General features: G+C 46.0%; 1 protein-coding gene across 3 annotated transcripts in view; it reads right to left on the bottom strand.

Moving 5' to 3' along the window:
• SAMD4B (sterile alpha motif domain containing 4B) overlaps positions 1-21,086 on the bottom strand; it is a 41,038-nt gene extending 19,952 nt beyond the window's left edge. For all 3 annotated transcript variants that reach the window (XM_014462622.2, XM_006096703.3, XM_006096702.3), the window contains exons 1-2: positions 21,068-21,086; positions 8,492-8,891 (exon numbers count right to left, since the gene is read on the bottom strand). In XM_014462622.2, coding sequence (XP_014318108.1) covers positions 8,492-8,687 — 196 coding nt within the window. In that variant the 5' untranslated portion in view covers positions 8,688-8,891; positions 21,068-21,086. The remainder of the gene's footprint in view (positions 1-8,491; positions 8,892-21,067) is intronic.
• Positions 21,087-22,045: the final 959 nt, after the last annotated feature.

The raw sequence follows: 22,045 nt of genomic DNA, 5'->3' as shown, positions 1-22,045 counted from the left end.
GCCTTGCCGAGTGCCTGCCACCCTAGTGGGGCTGAGGGGACTGGGCGCCACCATCTTGTGGTTGTGGGCACCGCCATCTTTGAGGGCGGGACAGTCAATTAGCATATTCCCTCCTTATTGGCTGTGGGCACCGCCATCTTTACGACACTGTGAGGGTCAATTAGCATATTCCCTTTTTATTAGATAGGATACTGCAATAAATATTATGTGAATGTGGTCTCTCTCCCCCAAAATATCTGATAACCAAGATGGCTACTAAGTGACGAATGAGGTAGTCAGTGTATACAACACAATACACTGGACAAAGGGACAATTCACATTCCAGGTGGGATGGAGTGGGACGGTGTGAGATTTATTCATGATACTGAGAATGGTACACAACTTAAAACTTATGAATTGTTTATTTCTGGAATTTTGCATTGACTATTTTTGGACCATGTTTGACTGTGGGTAACTGAAACCATGGAATGCAAAACCACAGATAAAAGGGGGGACTACTGTAGTATACAATCTATAATAATAAAAGCATAATATGCAAATTGACTGAACGACCAAACAGCAGAACGACCATCCAGACAACCTTCCGGATGACCATGCTATGACACGCACTGGTGCCAGGCCAGCCAAGGCGGGTGCAATGCGATTTAGTTGGGGGGCCCTGCCATCACCCCACAATCACCCCACAAAGGGAGGCCCAGGCCACCGGCCAGTGATGCTGTGGCAGGTGTGTGGGGCTGACCAGCTATTGCACCCCACTGACCGGTGGCAGGGGTGGGGGTGGGGGTGGGGGTGGGGAGGGTGGGGGGGCAGTGCCGCACAGATGGCAAGCAGTGGCAGCAGCAGGGGCAGGGCCAGCTGCCGGCAGCCAGGGGAAGGAAAGTCCCGATAGGTCCTGATCGCCGGCCAGGCCTAGGGACCCTACCCAGATTGCGAGAGGGCATAAGGCCGGGCTGAGGGACAGCCCCCCCCCCCCATGCACTAATTTCGTGCACTGGGCCTCTAGTAATAGTAATAACTGAGCATTTACTATGAGCCAGACTCTATGCTAAGAACATACTTGCTTTTCATCCTCAACCCAACCCTGTTTTAGCATCCCTATCTTGAAGATGAGGAAATGGATTTGGAAAGGTGAAGTCACTTCCCCAAAGGGAAGAGCCAAGATCCAAATCCAGGGCTGCCTGCCTCCAGAATTGGGAGGAACTTCACCCATACCCCTCTACTATCTCTCCAATGCCAGGTATCTTTTTTTCCCCCCTGTCCCTGGCTTTGCAGATTCCCTTTAGGACCTGCTACTCAAGGCTAGAAAATTTCATCCTCTCCATCTGTCTCTTCTCTTTAAAAAAAAAATCTTTCTTTTTTAATGTTTTTATTGATTTTAGAGCGAGAGAAAGGGAGAGGGATAGATAGTAACATTGATGAGAGACAAACATTGATTTCCTGCCTCCTGCACACCCGCTACTGGGGATGGAGCCTGAAACCTGGGCATGTGTCCTGACTGGGAATTGAACCATGACCTCCTGGTTCATGGCTGGAAGCTCAACCACTGAGACACACCGGCCAGGCAATCTGTCTCTTTTCTTGAACTAGTTCCCATGACCACAAAGCTGTCTCTTAGATCATCTCCAGATCTAAGGCTCTTCCCAAGGTCAGATAGGCCTTCCTGACTTCAGAGAGCCTTCACCTTTCCAGTCCTCCCAGCTCCATCTGGCACTGAATCACATGGGAAGGAACTCCCTGACACTTTATTTCTCTGACTTAGTCCCTGGGTTTTCAGTTCTTGATGAGAGGAAGAGAAAATAGTGATTAAAATTAGGGACAAAGTCAAAGACTTGTATCCCAGCTGTGTCACCCAGTTGCATGGGTAATATGCTTCCTCTGTAAAAGAGGGATTATAGGGCTGCCAAGAGGATTTAGGGAAACAATGAAATGGAAAGCACCTGACAGTCTGCCCATAGTAAGCACTCAGTATGTGACTCAAAGATTGGTGTTTTTCTCCATTCTCCAGCAGTCAGCCTGCCCTTTCAGCCCTATCTTGATGTTCTCAATCACTGTTGTTTAGGCCTTCAGGGTTGCCAGAAGCATCTGGGACAGAGAGAAGCCTTGTCTAGTCCCTCCCCCACCCCAGGGTACTGCCGGGACCCCACGGCTAAGGGACACAGATTCTCCTCTGGTACTGCCATGGGATGTGACAGAACAGCCCCAAGGATTGGGCTCAATGAAGGACCTTGTTCTACTGTGGACCCTAGGGAAATGTGTGTTTATGTGTCCGTGTGGTGGTGTGTTGGGAGGGTGGGCCTCCCATGACTGGGAAACATCAGTAAGCAGTGGAACTGGTCCAAAGAATTTGTGCAGCCTCAGGCCCCTTGGGGTGAGCCCAGCTGGGGCTACAGATGAGGGGTGGGGATGGAACTTCTAGTTTCCTGCCCAGATCAGAAAAGTCTGGCTCAGAGTTGAGGCATAGCAGGGACCCAATGAATACCTGCACAATTGAACCCAGATGGTCCCCCTGAAGATAGTGGTGTCTATGTGTGTATAATGTGTTCTTTCTAGGATCCCCCGACCTCAGGTTACCCTCTCTTGTGTCCCAGCAGAGTATACTAAGTAAGAGCACAAGTTTAACAGGCAAAGTTGCCTGGATTAGAAAAACCCAGCTCTGTCTCCATGACCTAGCTTAACATAATCACAGGCCAGTCCTTTAACCTCTCTGAGTCTTGGTCTCCTTTTCTGTTCAATATGGGGTAGTAAAAACCCCTTCACCATAGGACTCTAGTAAAAGTCAATGAGACAACTGTGCATAGCACCTAACATGTATAAAGTGTTCCATACATTTTAACTGTCATTGCTGTTCCTGGCTAAAGATTTAGAGCCCATGCTGTTTTGGGGGCTGGGGGAGGAGCAATTTATATAGGAGGGCACATCTGAGCCTCCCTCTTAAGATTCCCAACAGGATCGGGGAGTTTCATACAGTTATTTACCAAAACATAAACATCTCTGATTCTTCTGAGCCAGTAGCACAACAACCCATGATGAAATTCTGGAGGTGGGTGGATGGGGAGAGGGGCTAAGGGATGCCATGATGCCAACTGCTGATTCTCACCAAGCTGCCAACCTGGACTCCACACGCATAGAGAAGATGAGGTAGACTGCGTAAGAGTGCCCTTTTTGGCCAGGTGATCAGAGCTAAGTAGGTCATGAACCTGGGTCCTGGCAAATCACAGGAGCCAAATATATCTTGGAGACTGCCATAACAGCAAACCCATTTTTATGTGCTGGCTGTTGCAACAATCGTGCCAGCCTCAGGCACTAGTTAGAGGGGCTGGGGTTTGGCTCCAAACATGGCCGCCTCTGCCTCACTCCAGCTCACATAAACATGGGGGATTCTGGGGGCTTACATTTTTGTTTGATGAACTATGTCAGTAGAGTTTGAAAGGGGAGGGTATAAGCATCAGAGTTGAGCTCTAGTGACTCACTCAGCCATGGCCCTCTCCTGACCTCAGTTTCCCCACCCAGTTTCAGTGAGCCAGGGAGGGAGGGGCTTAAACCTGCTGGATATTGGGACTCTGACTCACAGGACAAGAGGAGGAAAGAAATGCAGGAAATGTGACTCAGGAAGCTATAGGACCAGGGAGGGAAGGGGATTTCAGCTTCTCTGGCCCCACCCTTCTGGTCCAAGTCAGCATCAGGGGAAAAGAGAGACAAAATTACTGTTATAACTCCAAACAGGCAGGGAAGACAGCATTGGGAGAAGGAACAGGGATGACAAAAAGGAAACCTGGGGACTCTCCTTGCCTGTTCAGATTCTGCTTCCATGAAACCAACGCTAGCTGCCTAGGTTGGGGGACTTCCCAGTTGCTTGAGAGGAAGAGACAGCCCAGACCAGAGCCCTCTTCTACAGCCCCCACTCTCAACATGTCACAAAACAGTACCCTAAACACCTTTCTGGGCCCACCCAGAAACAGTGTCAACATCAAGACAAATGGTTCTCCACTGGATGCACACAAGAGTCAACTAGAGAGCTTAAAAAACATCAGAATCACTGGAAATAGGACCCAGGCCACAGGTTCATTTAATAAAGAGCCTGGATGATTCTGACATGAAGCCAGAGTTAGGACCCACTTTCCTTAATCAAGTCCTCTGCACTTTCTGAGGAGATGGACAGGTGGGCAGCTCTGATCCAAACCCAAACCTGAACCCAGAGTCTCCCTGGGAGAACTGGAGGAAGTACCAGGGTTGGGTGGGTGAGATATGAAATACAAATCCAGAAGATGGCAGAGGACCTGCCTTACTGTTTTAGCCCTCTTGGCCCGAAGGGATCTGAAAAAGTTGAAGAACTTCAGATCCTGTAATAGACAGGGAATTAGTGGACTGACTGATCCAAGATTTGGTTTGTGGAGTAGGCGTGCATCTTGGTGGGGATGAGGGACAGATTCACTGATGGATCCATCTCATAAAATATTAAGAACTATTGCTTTAGAAGAATGTGCTGGGCCCCCAAACAAAGTAATATGCATGGTCATAAGTCTGCCTTCTTTGCGCATTCTTTCAGAACCCAAAAGGTACTGGGAGAGTATCTATAACAACGTTTTCACTCTCCAGATGTAGATCCTCAGGCCCAAGAGGGGTGGGGCTGGCCCAGGTCTCAAGAGGTGTTAGTGGCAGAGCTGGATCTGGAACTCCTGGATGTCCTGATTCCTAGTCTCACTTGTCCTTTGACAAATGAATCATCCAGCAGGGCTTCATTGTTCAAACTGCTGGTTCAGCAGAAGAACCTGGGTACTTGTTCCCAAACCTATCCCCTCAGGATTCTAAGTAAGTGGGTCTGGGTAAAGGGCCCAGGAATCTGAGTTTTAAGTCACCTCCTCTCCCACCAGGTGATTCTGCCAATGATTTAAGTTTGGGAAACACCAGGTAATGGGAAGGCCATATGAACAGAGGAGGAATAACAGAGGGTGCATACAGCTCCTTTCACGAGGCAGGCACCCAAGCCCAGGAAGTAGTTCCTTCCTTCACCAAGGTGGCTGTTCTACTTGACTGTGGGAGCAAGTCAGAAGACACAGACTTCCTTAGTCTTGGAGCCCCATGACTATTAGGAGAGAGGCATTAAAGGCCCAACAAAATTTACCTTTTAGGAAAGAGGCATCCAAGACTCTACCAAATTTCTCTGTCGTGCTTTGCTCTAATCCTGGCAGGCTTCCTGCTGACTCTGGAACATACCATGGCTCTCCCTCTTTTTTCATTCTAAGTTTTCCCTACTTCTTTATTCATCTAAGTATTAGCTTGTTATATTCTCTGACATGGGACTCAGGATAAAAACCTTGATTCAGCCCTGACCGGTTTGGCTTAATGGATAGAGCGTCGGCCTGTGGACTCAAGGGTCCCAGGTTCGGTTCCGGTCGGGGGCATGTGCCTTGGTTGCGGGCACATCCCCAGTGGGAGGTGTGCAGGAGGCAGCTGACCGATGTTTCTCTCTCATTGATGTTTCTAACTCTCTATCCCTTTCCCTTCCTCTCTGTAGAAAATCAATAAAATATATTTAAAAACAAACAAACAAACAAAAAACCTTGATTCATATATTCATTCATTAGTCAATTCATTCCACAGCAATTCTCAACACTAGCTAGGCATTAACTCCAACATACCAATGCAAACCATCTTGGATGGGCCTCAGGTTCCTTGTACAAAGGGTTCTTCAAGGGCAATGTGGTAATAATAAATACTGAAATGCATATAACTTCAAATTTAGCAATCCCACAGAATTCTAGGAATTTATCCTACATATGATTAAAGGGTACTCATTACAGTACTGTTTATAAGAGTAAAGCTGAACATAGCCTGTGGTAGAGTCTACTGGTCAACAGCAAGACCTCTATAAAGTCAAATTCTAGCTCTACTTCTGACCAGATGACTCTGGGAAGTCACTAAACCTTCCCAGACCCCAGTCTCCTCATCTGTAAATTGAGGAAATAGTGAGACCTACCTCACAGAGCTACTGGGAGGGTTAAATGAGTAATAAAGGTAATGTACTGCTTGATACACAGGTAGGATTCTATGTTACCTATTCTTACTACTAAGCCACCATTAATAACAATGATATATACATATATGTGCTGAATATGTAATGATCTTCAAGTTATTACTGTTCAAGTGAAAAAAAGCAACTGGTTAATATGCTCAGTGTTCTATGCAATAAAACAATCAAAACAATGAAAAAGCTGGAGGAAAAATATGACTATGTTCATACAGAATATCTCACAAAATACACACAAACTGGGAACATGGAAGTCTGGAAGGGAGACTTTACTTTTCGCCTTTCAAATGGTTTGATTTTATCACAAGTTTTAAAAACAACTAAAGAACGAAAAATGCTCTAATAAATAAACAGCAATAAGCACAATGGTGAATCTGATATGTAGTCAAGACTGGCACTCAGTGCTCATCCAACTGCCTGTTCAAGATGGGATTGTGAAGATATGTATAAGACACTGGCCTTCCCCAAAGCAACCCCCATTCTGGGTGCAGAGCCATATTACAACTACGAAACTCCTGCCCCTGGTGCTAGAGCAGAGGGGAGTCCTCCCTGCTTGGGAGGGTGAGAAGGATATCAAATGGTTGAGCTCTGGACCTGCTGAAGCTAAGCTGGGTTACTGCTGCTCACTGTCCGCCAGACTGGGACTTAAGCTGGTATGACTCCTGGCCTGAAGAACCATCTTCTCCTACAACCATGGTGCTTCTGCGATTTGTACCTAAAGACTGGGTAAAATACAGGTGACTGTTTCTAAGGCAGGTGGTCCTGGGGAGATGAGGGAAGCACGGCAACTGTGGTTCCCCAAATCCTAATCCTAGCAGCCCATGCTGACTTCTTCACCTATACCCGTGGTCGGCAAACTGTGGCTCGTGAGCCACATGCGGCTCTTTGGCCCTTTGAGTGTGGCTCTTCCTAAGCCTTAGGAGTACTCTAATTAAGTTAGTAACAATGTACCTACCTATATAGCTTAAGTTTAAAAAATTTGGCTCTCAAAAGAAATTTCAATTGTTGTACTGTTGATATTTGGCTCTGTTGACTAATGAGTTTGCCGACCACTGACCTATACAATGAGGATAATGACAGTGTCTATCTCATGGGTTTATTGGGAGGACTACATGAGTTATTGACAATAAACACAACAATTTACATTTATTGAGTGTTTACTACATGACAGGCACTAGTCTCAGAGTTCACAATCACCTAGAAGGTAAAGTCAGATATCAACTTGAGTTTAAAGACAAGGAAATCAAGGCTCAGAAAGATTAAGTATGGCAATAACAGAACTGGGATGTTTGACTTTAGAGACACCAAAGAACACTGCTTTCGAAGTTACTATAAAAGTAAAGCCAGGCCTGGCCGGTGTGGCTCAGTGGTTGAGTGTCAACCTATGAACCAGGAGGTCACAGTTCGTGGGCTCGATCCCCAGTAAAGGGTATGCAGGAGGCAGCCGATCAATGATTCTCTCATCATTGATGTTTCTATCTCTCTCTTCCTCTCCCTTCCTCTCTGGGAAAAAAAAAAAAAAGTAAAGCCAGTACTTGGCTTGCTGTAAGGGCTCAGTGTGAACTATTATTATGGGGAAGAAGGTGGGAAGGGTCTAGACACACTTTACATGGGGTCCCTCTCTCCAGCTAGCTTTCAGGTGTGCATGACTCGACCTCTTCTCTCGCCTCCATCTCTCTCACCTGTTACCAAGGACAACAGGTCTCCATCAGGCCTGTGGGGATCCAGAAGGCCAAAATGGCTTCAACAGAGTCTCTTGAGATGGTTCTCTTACCTCACTCCTGTTTATGCCCAGGGCCCTAGGGAGAGGTTCTAGAAAAATCTGGCTTACCCATACCAGTGCCAACCTCACGGGACAGAGCACTCTCTACTGCAGCGGTCACCAACCAGTGGTCCGTGGACCACTGGTGGTCCATGAGGTCCAAAAGGTTGGCAACCGCTGCTCTACTGAGTGGTAAGGGAACTGAAATGGACTAATCTTAAATTCAATATTCTCTTGAAGCTGTTTATGATTTAAGTCCAACTTACTTTTCAGGGGTTAAGGATAGTATAAGATGACTTGTAAATTTGGAAGAGTTCTAAAATATCCTCCTAGCTCTGATGTCCTGGAGCCTGAAAAATGAATTAATGCTCCCCTTCAATCCCCCTTTCATAGGTAATGACTTTAGTCTGTTTGTTTCAACTTCACAGACAAGCCACCCTACGTGATTCTTCCTTTGCTGTGGGTAGTTTCCAGTTTGCACTGCCCACCCTCAGAAGTCCCCCATTCCATGACTGAGGATAATTAGCAACAAAGCCCCAGGAAAGCCATGATGATAATTTGGGAGGTCAGGGACTCCCCACCCACCAAATCTAGAACCCACATTTCTTAGCACCATTGTTGGGTAGGCCTCCTCAACCATCTGACATCTGTTCCTTTTCTAGGTCTCCCTCCTACTCCCACCTCTGGGGATGGAGACTTACCAGCACTGTTGGCCTCTGACTCCAGCAGGTGGATGTCATTGCAGTCCGCCAAGGAGTGTTCTAGACAGAGCTGCAGGAAGCGAGCCTGGGTGCGAGTGACCCGCTTCAGAAGTGACAGCAGGGCCACTGTCTGCTCACACTCATTCCAGCCCTTGAACCAGCCAGCGAGGATGCCCACCTGGTCTCGGAACATCATGGTGCCGGGCCTGGGGCCAGGGTGGGGGGTACGGCGGTGGCCAGGGCCAGCGCCGTCACATGGTCTCGGCTCCGGGTTCCTGTTACCTCTTCCCTGAAGGCCAGGGCTTGAGGACGTTCCCTGGCGTGGTGGCAATAGGTGGTGGGGGGAGGAAACCTGCTCACATCGGGGAAGGTCTTGGTCCAGCCACGCCTCTCCAGGCTCCTGCAAAAGGAAGCAAGGGGTCAGATAGAATGAAGGAGCTGGAAATGACCTGGTGCTGAGGGGGGGAAGGAGTCTTCATGCCTTCCTCTTTCAGGCTATCCACTCTGTGGAGCTCCCAGGAGAAAGGTGAAGCCAATACCAGATACTAAACCAACTATCCCTCCAATCTTCAGATCCAAAGAAAAGGCTTGATCAGGACTCAAGAGACCTACCCTAAGATACTACCCCTCAGGCTTGGCTGTCATAGGGCCAAAAGATGTGTATTTATTAATATATTTTAATTGGTTTCAGAGAGGATGGGAGAGGGAGAGAGAGATCGAAACATCAATGATGAGAGAGAATCATTGATTGGCTGTCTCCTGCATGCCCCCTACTGAAGATCGAGCCCGCAACCGAGGCATGTGCCCTTGACCAGAATCGAACCTGGGACCCTTCAGTCTGCAGGCTGACACTCTATCTATTGAGCCAAACTGACTAGAGCCAAAGGATGTGAATTTAAAGCAGAGAGTAAGTTGGTAAGGTTTTCCAGACGTGGGAAAAGGAGAAGCTGCACATTATAGGAAAAAAATCTGAATTAATGGAGACCTGGCCCCAGGTGACTTGACTACGCAGGCATATGACCCCAAGCACATGCCCTGCCCTTGTTGGTCTCTGGCCACCGCCTCTGAGATCTGGACAAAGTGACTACTCACCTGCTGAAAGGACCTTATGAAGTATTTATATTATTTCAAGCTAAGACTTACAAAGCTAGGATGTGGGTGGGTGGTGAGGTGGTGACACCAGTGGAGATCTCAGGTATGTGAATACCTGATTAGTAATTGTCTGAGTACCTAAGGGTAAGGTATGGATAGAGAGGCCTTTTCAGAGATCTCAAACAGGCTAGGGGGGTCACCTCCTCCACTCTAGCTCTTACTCTAGAAAAGGTGCAACTCTGATTTTAAGATCCCATCTATCTCTACTCTGAGGTGAATCTCTTCCAGCTCCCTTCTTCATTCCCCTGAAGACTAACCCTGACCAAAGTGCTCTGGGTGGTGAAGTCCCTTTGGCTCCCAGAGATCTGAGGATGTCACCTAAAAGCCAAGGGGATGTCGATCTGAGGACAAGGGGGACACTTCAAAAGTCAAAAACTCCCAAGTAAGAAAGTGTCCAAATTCCTCTTAGGCAGGAACTACAAAGGAGCTGTGTCAACTGGACAGACAAGACAACAGGCCTGTTCTTCAGTTGACTGGTTTGTGGACACTACTCTGAAACCTTTTCCTAACTATTTCCAGCTCCAGGTCCCTATTCACATTTCCCATCTTTCTTGCTATCACTACCCTTGCCTCTACCCTCAAACCACATTTAGCTCCATCCCCCTTTTGCTGCCAAGAGGACTGAGAACTCCATACAAAGATCTATTGAAGCTGCTGTGCTCAGGTCTTAGGGAGCTACTGCCATCTCCTTGAACTTTCATGCTTCTGCTGAGGAAGGCTGCGAGGTACACTTGACAATGGCTGTGACTAACCTCACCAATCCTCTGTGGGACAACTGAACAGAGCAAACTGACCTGGCTATCAATCCTCTGGATATAAGAAACAAGTGTGGAAGAAAATAGAACCTCCAAAATCTTTTTAAAAGGGAAATCAAATGTTGCCTCCCTGGCTTAAAATCCTCAATGACTTCCCATTGCACTTAAATAAAGCTTACACTAAACCTGAACGTCTTATCTTGTCCTACAGGACCCGAAAGGTTCCTGTGGCCTCTCCAACTTCATCTTGTACCAAGTTCTTTCTTGTTTCCTGGAATCCTCTTCCCCCAGACCTATCTATAGCTGGCTCCTACTTATCACTTAGGTCTCAGCTCTATGTCACTTCCTTAGAAAGATCTTCCCTGACCAATCTCACTCTCAGTCACTCTATTATGTTAAAAGTATTTCATTTCTATGTAATTCAGCACCCTCAAATACCATCTTATTTATATTTGTTATTTTTCTCTTCCCCCCAAAATACAAGCTATACCATCATCACTCAGAGTCCAGACAATGACTGACGCATAGAAGGTGTTCACAAATGAATGGATAAAAAAGGTGAGCATGGAAGTCACACTTGGGATTTCTACAGCCCTGGGGGAGAAGACAGAAAGAATGGCCCACAGGATGATAAAGGGATTTGAAAATCATGAGAGAAAAATTTGAAGGCATTGAGGAAATTTCTCCTGGTGAAGGGAAGACTCAGGAGCAATTTCATAATTGACTTCAAATATCTGAAGAGGTAGCACACAGAAGAGGAATTAGATTTATTTACTTACTCCAGAGGAGAACCTGGGTAGACATTTCTAAGTGAGAGGCAACACAGGATATGGGAAATGTTGAAAGTCAAGAAAATTCAGTTCTAGTCTTGCCTCAGAACAGATTCCCTTGGATCTTTGAGCTTGTCTGCTCTATTCTCTAGAATATGTGAGATAAGCTAGATGGATCACACATGACAAAATAGGTTTTACTTCTCAGGCTAACTCAAATTCACTGGTAGTAGCTGCATGGAGCACTGTGGTGAGAAGGATCCTGGAGCAATGAAACAATGGGGGAATGATTAATAATTTGGGCACACCTCAAGGAATGGGATATTATGTAGCTATTAAAAATATGCTTGCCCGGCCACGGTGGCTCAGTGGTTGAGCATCGACCTATGAACCAGATCATCACAGTTCGATTCCTGGACAGGGCACATGCCCGGGTTGTGGGCTCGATCCCCAGTTGGGGGTGTTTCTATCTCTCTCCCCTCTTCCTTCCTCTCTGAAATCAATAAAAATATATTTTTAAAAAATGTTTGGTTTTGATAGCACAATACAAAAAAAAATCTTTATATAGTGTTTAATCTTTACTGACCTGGAGTGATGTCCATAAGCTGCATAGTAATATGTACAATGTGATGGCATTTTTTTTTGTAAAAAGAAAAAAAAAGCCATATACAAAAACCATTATATATCATATCTGAATATATGTACACATATGTATATATGAATATAGAGAAATGTATAAAGGGATAGACCCTAAGGCTGTTCACACTGGTTACCTTGGAAAGGAGGAGGCATTATTAACACTCTCAACATAACTTTTTACTATTTCACTAGTTACAAGTAAACACATATTACTTCTATAAATTTTAGAGGAATTTAATTTAATTTTTAAAGTTTTAAGGGTACATGTTACTTTCTGGCGCAGTGAGAAAGAGTCCTGATTATCAGTGCTTGCCCTGGATGCAGGATGGGTGAGTGGTAGCTCACGTGCCTGGAGACAGCCTTAACGTAAGGAAAAACTTTAAAATAATGTTATCTGTCCAAGAATGGAACTGGCTGCCACGTGAGGAGGCAATAAGCTCTCTGGCTGCTGGAAGTGGTCAAGCGGAGGCTGAATGAACATCCCTCGGGAGTGGGAGGGATTCCTTCACTGGACAGCAACTTATAAGATAGAAGACATGTTACTATTTCAGAGGGAACATTTGTGATGGGAGGTTTGATATGCCAACAGCATTTACTGCAAAAGATGACCAAACCCACAAACAGACCAAAGTTGTGCACATTCTTTTCCATAAACTCTTTTATTGAGTTGTTACTTTTCTTAAGCAACAGCACTGTGTGTCCCAAATAAACTGTTAACTGCACATCAACCCAGCTTCTTTCCACAAGTCAAATGCTAGAAGCAAAGCCTTGGAACAGAGTGGGGTCTCAAACATGATGCTTTACACGGCCAGGTTTTAAACAGCAGGCTGGTGAAGACTATGGTGAGCTGGAAAGCACATACCCTGTCTAAAGGGAGAAGTCACAGTTTAGCTCTAATTAACTGGTGCCACGGGGGAATGTGGGTCTAGTACTGTTAGGTCTTTTATTTATTTTTTTAAAGAGAAACCAGAAATCTGGAATTTTAAATAAAATTCCTCTACTTTTAAATGTTGGAAATTAATTCACATTAAAATAGCAACTATACAGAACAAAGCCTGTGGCTTATGGTCCTTTGACTAGATGGACACATACAGAGAAAAGACCAGAAGTCTGCTGATAACTATCCCTCCCTCAGGCCTCTCTGATTCACACCTTCAAGCCACCCCGCTACTCAAGAAACATGACTGATGGAGAGGATCGAGTACCCAAGAATAGGTTGGACAGTTCTCAATAAACCCTGGGGCTTTAGGCTAATAGTCAGTTTTAAGAATATAGTGTTAAAAAAAAAATCAGCCTTAAAGGAGGAATTCCTATGCTCTGGACTGTAAGATGTTTGCTCTGGGTGATGACTGGATGGCCTTTTTCTATCAAAGGGCCAATTACCTCAATATCCTGGGTGCCTGGCAGCAGTGAGAAAGTAAGACCTAGCTTGGTGAGATGGGTCAAGGGAGAGGCACCAGCATTGACTATTCCAAGGCATCTTACTGTGATGGATTTTGGTGCATCTGCCTGCCAAATATGCATTCCCATCTTCTAGTACCAGCCCCATAAGATCCCTTTGGAAATTAACTGCCCTTCTTGGATCCAGAAGTAGACATGGAGTAAAGCCTAGACAAGGAAAAGTCCTCTTTGAACTTTTGCTGGAGCTACTGGGGAAAACATGTTCTCTGTTAGGGTTGCCCAGATTACACCTCTCCTGATGCTACTGGTTGCCACTTCTGCTACCTCACAGTGAGAGCCTGCCATAGAATGAAGCCAACAAAGATGAAGGCCGAATCAAGAAATTAGGGGAGGAAAATGGAGACCTGTTCACATTTGAAAACCTGCACAAAGCAAGTCTAAAGCCCCCCAACCTCACATTTTTTTAATTACATGGACCAAAAAATTTCTTTTTGACTGAGGCTAGTTTGAATTGGGTTTCTAACATTTAAAGTTGAAAAAGCCTTGATGCTCCCATACAGAACAATTCACTACTGCTCTGGTCTCTTTTGTCTTCATGTGACCAAAAATGACTCCCTGACTTTGAGGAAAGACATGAGAGTGGAATGACTACAGCAGTCTCTCAAAAAGCCCAACAATATTGCTGCCATAATTGGTCTCCATGGGACCAAGTAACCTTCTTGGGAAGCATCTACCAACCCTGGAGGGTAGGAAATGGAGCCAAAAATTGGCTAAAGGTTCCAGGAAAAAGTGCCCTCTAAGCTCCTTCCTTGGCCCCAAAGAGTGAGAAGCAGCCCACATCTCGAGCAGGCACCACTCGAAGTCAACTCTACACATTCAGAGCAACACTGTGGAGTGTGTCAAACCTGCTGAAATCTGGGCTCTCATGCTGATACATACTTGCTGTGTAACCTGTGGCAAGTAACTCAGTTTCCTCCTCAGTAAAGCTTGTTATAAGAATGAAATGAAACAATGTATATAAAAATACCTAGCATGATGCTTGGCGTATCTTCATATATTGTCAGGTCCCAGACCCTGTGATAACAGCTTTCCATGGAAGAGCTCATTTGATCTAAAACTATATATATTCTATATCTGTCTTATATATGTATATAATATCCACATTTTACAGATGGAAAAACTGACGCATAGGTTAAGGCATTTATCCAAGACTGCACACAACTAAGCTGAGATTTTCAAGGCCAGGCAGTCTGACTTTGTAACTCTTGGCTGTTCCTGAGAATAATGCTAGTCTCCTGTAATTTCTATTCCAATGCCTAGAAAGTTGGGCTTAAGGGTACGCCATTTAATGCCAATATCTCTGGATAAATAAGAGGCATCCTTAGCCTCCCTACACATTCCTAGCCCTTCTTCAGCACCTACCTAGGCCAGTGGTCAGCAAACTCATTAGTCAACAGAGCCAAATATCAACAGTACAACGATTGAAATTTCTTTTGAGAGCCAAATTTTTAAACTTAAACTATATAGGTGGGTACATTGTTATTAACTTAATTAGGGTACTCCTAAGCTGGCCTTTGCTAAAAACGTCCTCAATCTGATTGAGGTACGTTCGCTGAAGTCGACACCTTCCAACTCTCCCATCCACACTCGTCTTGTATACTTGTTTCGTCTATCTCCTTTCGTTCATCCTCTCTATATGTCCGAATGATCTCAACATACCTTTCTCAATCCTCGACACTACATCTTCTTTCACTCCACAACGTTCCCTAAAATTAACTTAATAAACTTTACTTAAAGTTTTAAGTCTTAAACTATAGGTACGTTGAATAAAACTTGATATCATACTTAAAACAATATTATTTATTGATAAAATTAAATTCCTTACAATTTACCTTACAATATCCATAAAATTAAATGACAATGACTGACAAACACTAATGTGAACAATGGCCTTGCATCTCCTTGGAAAGTTTGGGTAAGTCAGGTTTGTATGTTGTTGTTTTTAATTTTAGGCACGATTCCAGGTTCTCATCAATAAGACGACTTCTCAATTTACTCTTGATAAGGTTCATGCTTGAAAATGATTGTTTGCATAAATATGTAGACCCGAATAAGGAAAGAACAGCAAACGCTATTTTTTTCAGTTGATTATGAGTCAGGAATACTATTCCAGGTGTTAAAAATCAACATATCTTCCTTCTCCAGGTCTTTCAAAGCAGACCACTTGTGCTGTGAACTAAGTTCACATTTGTTTTTCTCCAATATTTCCATATCAGCACAAAGACGTTCAAATTTCGAGCTCCACAGTTGTTTTTTAAATCCAGCAATTGCATTTCAAAGTTGCCAATGTCAATATTAAAGAGAGAAAAATTTAATTCTGTTACAGTAGCATTGAGAGGTTTTTTTAACAAAGGCTAACGTCGCTTTGCTGTTTCTGAATTCCTGAAACCTGTTGAGAAAAGCTTCCCTCATATTTAAAATACCGCACGTGGTATTTTGTGGAAGAGCCACACTCAAGGGGCCAAAGAGCCGAATGTGGCTCACGAGCTGCGGTTTGCCAACCACTGACCTAGGCCTTTGAGTAACTCACACTTCATGAATAAGGTAATATGCTAGTTACCTAAGGTTAACTCACTATTCTGACCTGAGAAGAACAGGAGAATGTCAGAAGCCGAGGGAGCCCAGTGTCCCTCTTATAAAAACCAACCCGCCTTGGAGGGCATGCTCATTAGAGCATCAGACTGCGCACAGAAGGGTCTCGGGTTTAATTCCCGAGGGCATGTACCTGGGTTGCGGGTTTGCTCCCGGCCCCCAGCTGGGGAGCGTGTAGGAGGTAACAATAAATGTGTCTCCCTCACATCAATGTTTCTCTCTCTCTGAAAAGCAATGGAAAAGAATCCTCAGGTGCGATTAACACCACCACCACCAATCAGTATTTTCAGAAACTCCTGAAATATGTACACAAAATATGTACACTATTGCTTCAGCCAAGTATGAGGCTTTTGTAAATGGTCCTGGGGAAGGGAAGGAGAGGTGAGGCCAGGCACAGCCTCCTGGAAATAACGGCCTAGAGAGCTCTGGGAAACCCTGAAGTAGAGAAGCTGGTGTCCTATATCAACCCCTACCTCCCTTCAACATACTGCTGTCTCCTTTACTTCTTCCATTCCTAAATATGCCACCACTTCCCTCTAAAACTCTTAGACTTTCCTTCCCTTCTTCCATAAGATCTAGTCATTGAGTCTTGATAACTTTTTTCTTTTTTAAACAGAGACACTTTAGAGGAGAGAGAAACACTGATTTGTTCTCCCACTTATTACACACTCATTGATTGAGTCTTGTAGGTGCCCTGACCAGGGATTGAACCCACAACCTTGGTGTATTGGGACAAAGCTTGAATCAACTGAGTTACCCAGACAGGGCGATAATTCTTTTTTCTTAATGTCAGTGAAACATGCCCTCCTGCCTTTTTTCTCCCCAAAACTCAAGTGGCTCTGGGACCAGATGGCCTGGGTTGGAAATATAACCCTATCACCTACTGCCTTCCTTAATTTGGGCAAATGAATTCATCTTGCTATACCTGTTTTCTCATACGTAAAATGTAGTTAATAATAGCTATTCTCTTAGAGTTATCAGGCATAAATACTCTCATAGTGTTGCGGTCATCATGCTGGATTCTTCTTTTTCTAATGCCATCACCAAGTCCTATGAAATTGTGAAAAATTTCCCCACCTTGCAGCAGTTCTTTCTCCACATGTAACAATGCTTGGATTAGGATGCCCCACTAACCAGATCATCCACAACTGGTGCCTTTTCATCTTTTAGGCTATTAGGCTCAACTGTCACCTCCTCAAAGAGGCCAATTCTGATCACTTTGTATACAGTGGCCATCCTCACCCTCATTCACATTACTGTTTTAATTTCTTCACAGCACATATCATTATCTTGATTTACTTGTTTATATATTCTCTCACCCATCAGAATATAAGATCCATGAGATCCAAGACCTTGACTTTTTCATTCATGGCTGCGTCTCTAGTACCTAGAAAAGTATCTCCATAAATTGTTTAATTGCTAGAGATATTTGAGACTTGCATGTTCTGCTGTTCTGTGACTTGTTCTCAACTAGACTCTATTTAACAAATTTGCACCCAAACAAAACAAAATCAACTCACTACTTAACTCTCTTCCAAAGTTGCGGGCCCTAAAAACCCAAAGTTGATGTAGGGAACTGAACACCAGTACTCCTGGATTCCTCTGCCTCGAGGCTACCACCAAACCATGCCAGTCATTTCATCTCATTTCTATTTTTCCCAGTGAGATCCCAAAGGAAAGTCTGGTTGGGTCAGACTAGCCATAAACGCTCTCTGGATCCAAACAAGCATAGATTGGGGCTAGGGAAACAGTGAGGAAGGGGACTATCATTGATGCTCAGAAAGGTAATGGGATGGAATCACAGTCTTATCTGGCTCCACAAGTGAGCAGTTCCAGGTTAAAGAGCCAGGTTAAACGTCCCTAAGGATCTTCGGTCATCATCTCACATTTATTCAGGGAAGGACCTTTTCAAACTAAGGGCTCTCAGGAAAGAATTCTCTTTCCACTGAGGCTGCTAAGGATGTAGGATTTAAGCCTAGGGTTGCTGAGAGCCTTTTTCACCACAAAGCAGAAATCTGTTGAGGATGAAGCTAAGTCAGTGAAGAAATGGAGAGAGATTATTGAATTGTTTCAACTCCTGGATGTAACTAGTTCTAAAGCATCCTACCTCTGGACTTTTTGGCAACATGAATCAATTAATTCTCCTTTTTGATTAAACTAGTTTGAACTAAGGTTCCGTCACTTAAGTCTTTAGAGTCCTGGCTGATATGAGGTTTGTTTGTTTTGTTTTTCCTTTTTTGTTAACACTGAGAACTTATGTGCAGGGCATTGTCCTAAGTACTTTATATGTATTAACTTACTTAATTCTTATAATAATTCTATGAAGTAGAATATCATTATTACCTTCATTTTTAAAAAAATATATTTTATTGATTCTTTACAGAGAGGAAGGGAGAAGAAGAGGGATAGAGAGCTAGAAACATCGATGAGAGAGAAACATCGATCAGCTGCCTCCTGAACACTCCCCACTGGGTATGTGCCCGCAACCAAGGTACATGCCCTTGACCGGAATTGAACCCGGGACCCCTGAGTCCACAGGCCGACGCTCCATCCACTGAGCCAAACCGTCAGGGCAATTACCTTCATTTTTTAACTGTTAAGACTGAGGACCAGAAAAGTTAAGTAACTTGTCCTAGGTCACAAAACTGGTAAGTGATAATATGGGATATAAATCCTTTTTGGCTCCAAAGTCTGCATACTTAGCCACTACACTACAATGCCCTATTACTCCCAACCCTATCAGAACATAAAATTCAACTCCCTGACTCCAGACACTATCATCTTGGGACAGACAGGGACCAGAGAGCTTCTATTTGTCCCACCTGCACTCAATTTCATCCTTGATAAAATGAGGATAATTGTAGTTTACCTACCTCATAGGTCCTGTGAGACAATACATGTAAAGCACTTAAATGGTGACTGGTAGATAATAACAACTCAATGAACAGTAGTCATTAGTATTACTACTCTTTGGGTCACTAAAGTGCAGCTGGAAAATACAATGCAGATGGGAGAAATCTCTTTTCTTTCATCGCTGTCCTTTAGGGGAAGAGAAGAGATGCCATGGATGAGAGATGAAGACACTTTCTTGTCTTCCACCCATTGCATAAGCTGTTTCCTTTCTTTGGAAGGCTAGCTGTCACTGTCCCAATTCCTATGGAATATCACCCAGCCCAAATACCACCTTTTCTATGAAGTATTTCTAGATAAAGTGCTGAGTTTCACTTAATCTTAGTGAGAAAAGCAATCTCTCACTGCTGAATTTCTACAACATATAATTTGTACCTCATGTTCTGCCCTGTGTACCTGCCCAACCTCTTTACTGTATTGGGAGCTCCCTGAAGGCAGGCCCCAGTGTTTACCCTGTGATCTCTGTTTCCTCTTCTTGACCCTAGAGAGAAACAGAATCCCTTAGAGAAAGTTGAGGGCCCAAAGGAGGGCTGAGAAGTCAAGTATGATGGGGTGAGGCAGGTCACCACGAATAGGACTTGGGGTAGCTCGGAATTAGGAGGAAAGACAAAGAAAAGTCCCACGGATAGAGCAGTTGGGGCAGAGAGCCTCTCCTTGGGCTAGGTCAGGGGTCCTCAAACTTTTAAACAGGGGGCCAGTTCACTGTCCCTCAGACCGTTGGAGGGCCGGACTATAGTTTAAAAAAAAAACTATGAACAAATTCCTATGCACACAGCGGCAGCAAAAACAGCTGGTGGGCCGGATAAATGTTTTCGGCGGGCCGCATGTGGCCGCAGTTTGAGGACCCCTGGGCTAGGTAGAGAGAAGAGAGGAGGAAGGTGTAGGAAGGTGTGCTGAACCTGAATGAGGTGTGAGATCTGAGAAATTTAGAGATTTCTAGCCAAACATAAGAGCTGCCTGTGCTCCAATGATTCCCAATAATGTACAGAGGGCAGATCCCACCTTGTGGGATTCAGAGACTAACAAGACACATCCCCACTATTTCCCCAACTCCGAGTCCAGTGAGGATGGGTGAAAAACTGTAAAGAAGAAGATGAGTGGTGCTCTAGGAAGTACAATAAAGGGCTCTGGGCAGTAAGACACAGAGCACGAGGATTTGCAGGTGCCCTAAGGGGAGGGTGCCTCTGTGGAGAAGGACAGATGAGTAGATAGAAGAGATGGACATGTGTTTGAGGAGATAGCAATTTGAAGCGGAAGCACCAAAGACTGGTGTGGAGGGGAAGCCAGAGGAGAAAGTCCTAGGAAGATCTGAAACGAAACCATTTAAAAGTAGAATCTGAAGTAATTGCTCAGGGGCAACTTTGTGGAGAAGCTAGAAGCGTTTTGAAGGGGTCTTTCTGGAGGGTGGGTACTGCACAAAGGGTGCTCCCAGGAAAACGGGAGTGGGCAGGAGGGCACAGTGGGCATCTTTCGGGCTTTCTGTGGGGAGCGGGAAATTCTCCGTGAGGCAGTGGTTCTCAAACTGGAGCACGCGTCAGAATCACCAGGAGGGCTCCTGAAATCAGGCTGCGGGCCGACTCCCAGGTTTGTGGCTCGGTAGGACGGGAGTAAGGCCCAAGAACATGCATTTCTAGCAATTCCAGGGTGATGCAGACGCTGCTGGTCCAGGGAGCACACTTTGAGGCCCATTACTATAGGGGAAGAGCTTCCTTCGTGAGGAGGCCCTCCGAGGGGAGCAGGAAGGTGGGAGCTTCTGGAAGGAAAACAGGGGCAGTCCCCAAGTCGTTCCTAAGGAGGGTGATAAGGGTCCCGCCATCTCTGAAGGGAGGAGGGGTATCTGAGGATGGAACCTAAGAAAAATGGCCTGAAAGGTCTTTGAGGGCTGGGACTTCAAGGGGTGGGGCATGTCTCTTAAAAGCCTTATTGAAAGGGGACATGGAGCCTCTGGGGACAGCTGTCTGGAGGATGCTGGGGCCTCGGAAGGGATGATGGGTGAGGAGACTCAGATCTGACAGGCCCTCTCAGTTGATTTCAGAGGAAAGAGAATGGAGACGAGAGGGTGCTAAAGGGAGGGGAGCCCAGGAGGGTCCTGAACAAGGTTTCTGGGTGGCGGGAGGACCCGAGGAGGTTCTGAGGAGCCTTCAAGGTGCTGACTCCGGCGGGCGGGCGTCGTGGGGAGGTTCTCGGGGCCTGGAAGGCGTGGTCTGAGGGGCAGGCGCACGCGGAACCCTGGCCCAGAACCCCGCCAAGTCCTTAAAGGGCAGCAGGGAGGGGTCTTCCCAGGGGAAGCCGCTCACCAGGGTAGATGGGGTAGAGGGCTTCCTCAGAGCAGGCGCTGACGGCCACCTGAGGGAGCGAGAGGCCTCGGCGGGAGGGAAAGCCCCTGCGGCGGCAGGGAGGCAGGAGACCCCGGGGTGAGGCAGGGGACCCCGGGGTAAGGCAGGGGACCCCAGGGTGAGGCAGGGGACCCGGGGTCAGGCAGGGGACCCCGGGCAGATGTGAGATGTCGGAAGCTGCACCTCAGAGGGTCCCGAGAGGCCTTAGTTTACAGGGCTTGTGGGGTGCGGGAAAGTTCACCTGAAGTAATGGGGGGTGGGGTGGGCTGAAGAGAAACTTCTAAAGGAAATTTTTGGAACATTTGGTGTGGATTACTGGGAAAGATTTGGGATACACAAAGGGGTTTGGAAGAGGGTTTTGGAACGTGGAAGGAGAGTTCTCCATAGATGAGAGACTCTGAGGAAGATCTTCAGGGCACATCTGGGGCACTCTGAAGGAGTCGGGGTGTCAGTTGTGAGATTTGGGGTTCTGAGTGATTTCTGGGATGGGGAGGCGAGAGGGTAAATTCCTGGGGGGGGGGGAGTCCGGGGAGGCTGCGTGAAGTCGGCCTTTGGGGGAGATTTCGGGAATGCCCGGGTCTGGAGGGGATTTGAGGGACACGCTGAGGGGAGATTTTCGGGTTTTCGCAGGGAGGAGACCTCGGGTACACATGCTGGGTACCCGGCAGCGGCCTCGGGGCCACAGCGGGGTTCTCTGAGGCCGATTTCCAAGCCCCAGGTCAGTCTCTGGAGAAACCTGTGGGAATGGAGGGGTGGGACCCCGGGAAGAGCCGGGACGGCGGACAGGGTGCGAGGGGAGTGTCGGGGTCTCTGCGGTCGCCGGGGACCGCCCTCCAAGGAGGCGTCTGAGGCGGACGTGGGGGTCGACCCCGAGGATGTGAGGGGATCTGGGGGGAAGCTCCGAGCGGCCTGTGGGAGCCATTCGGAGGCCGGGGTGGG

The sequence above is a fragment of the Myotis lucifugus genome, unplaced genomic scaffold (genome assembly GCF_000147115.1).
Source record: "Myotis lucifugus unplaced genomic scaffold, Myoluc2.0 scaffold_185, whole genome shotgun sequence".
Classification (NCBI taxonomy): Eukaryota; Metazoa; Chordata; class Mammalia; order Chiroptera; family Vespertilionidae; genus Myotis; species Myotis lucifugus.
Note: the sequence above shows the minus strand (reverse complement) of the source record. Positions and strands in the feature narration are given on the sequence as shown.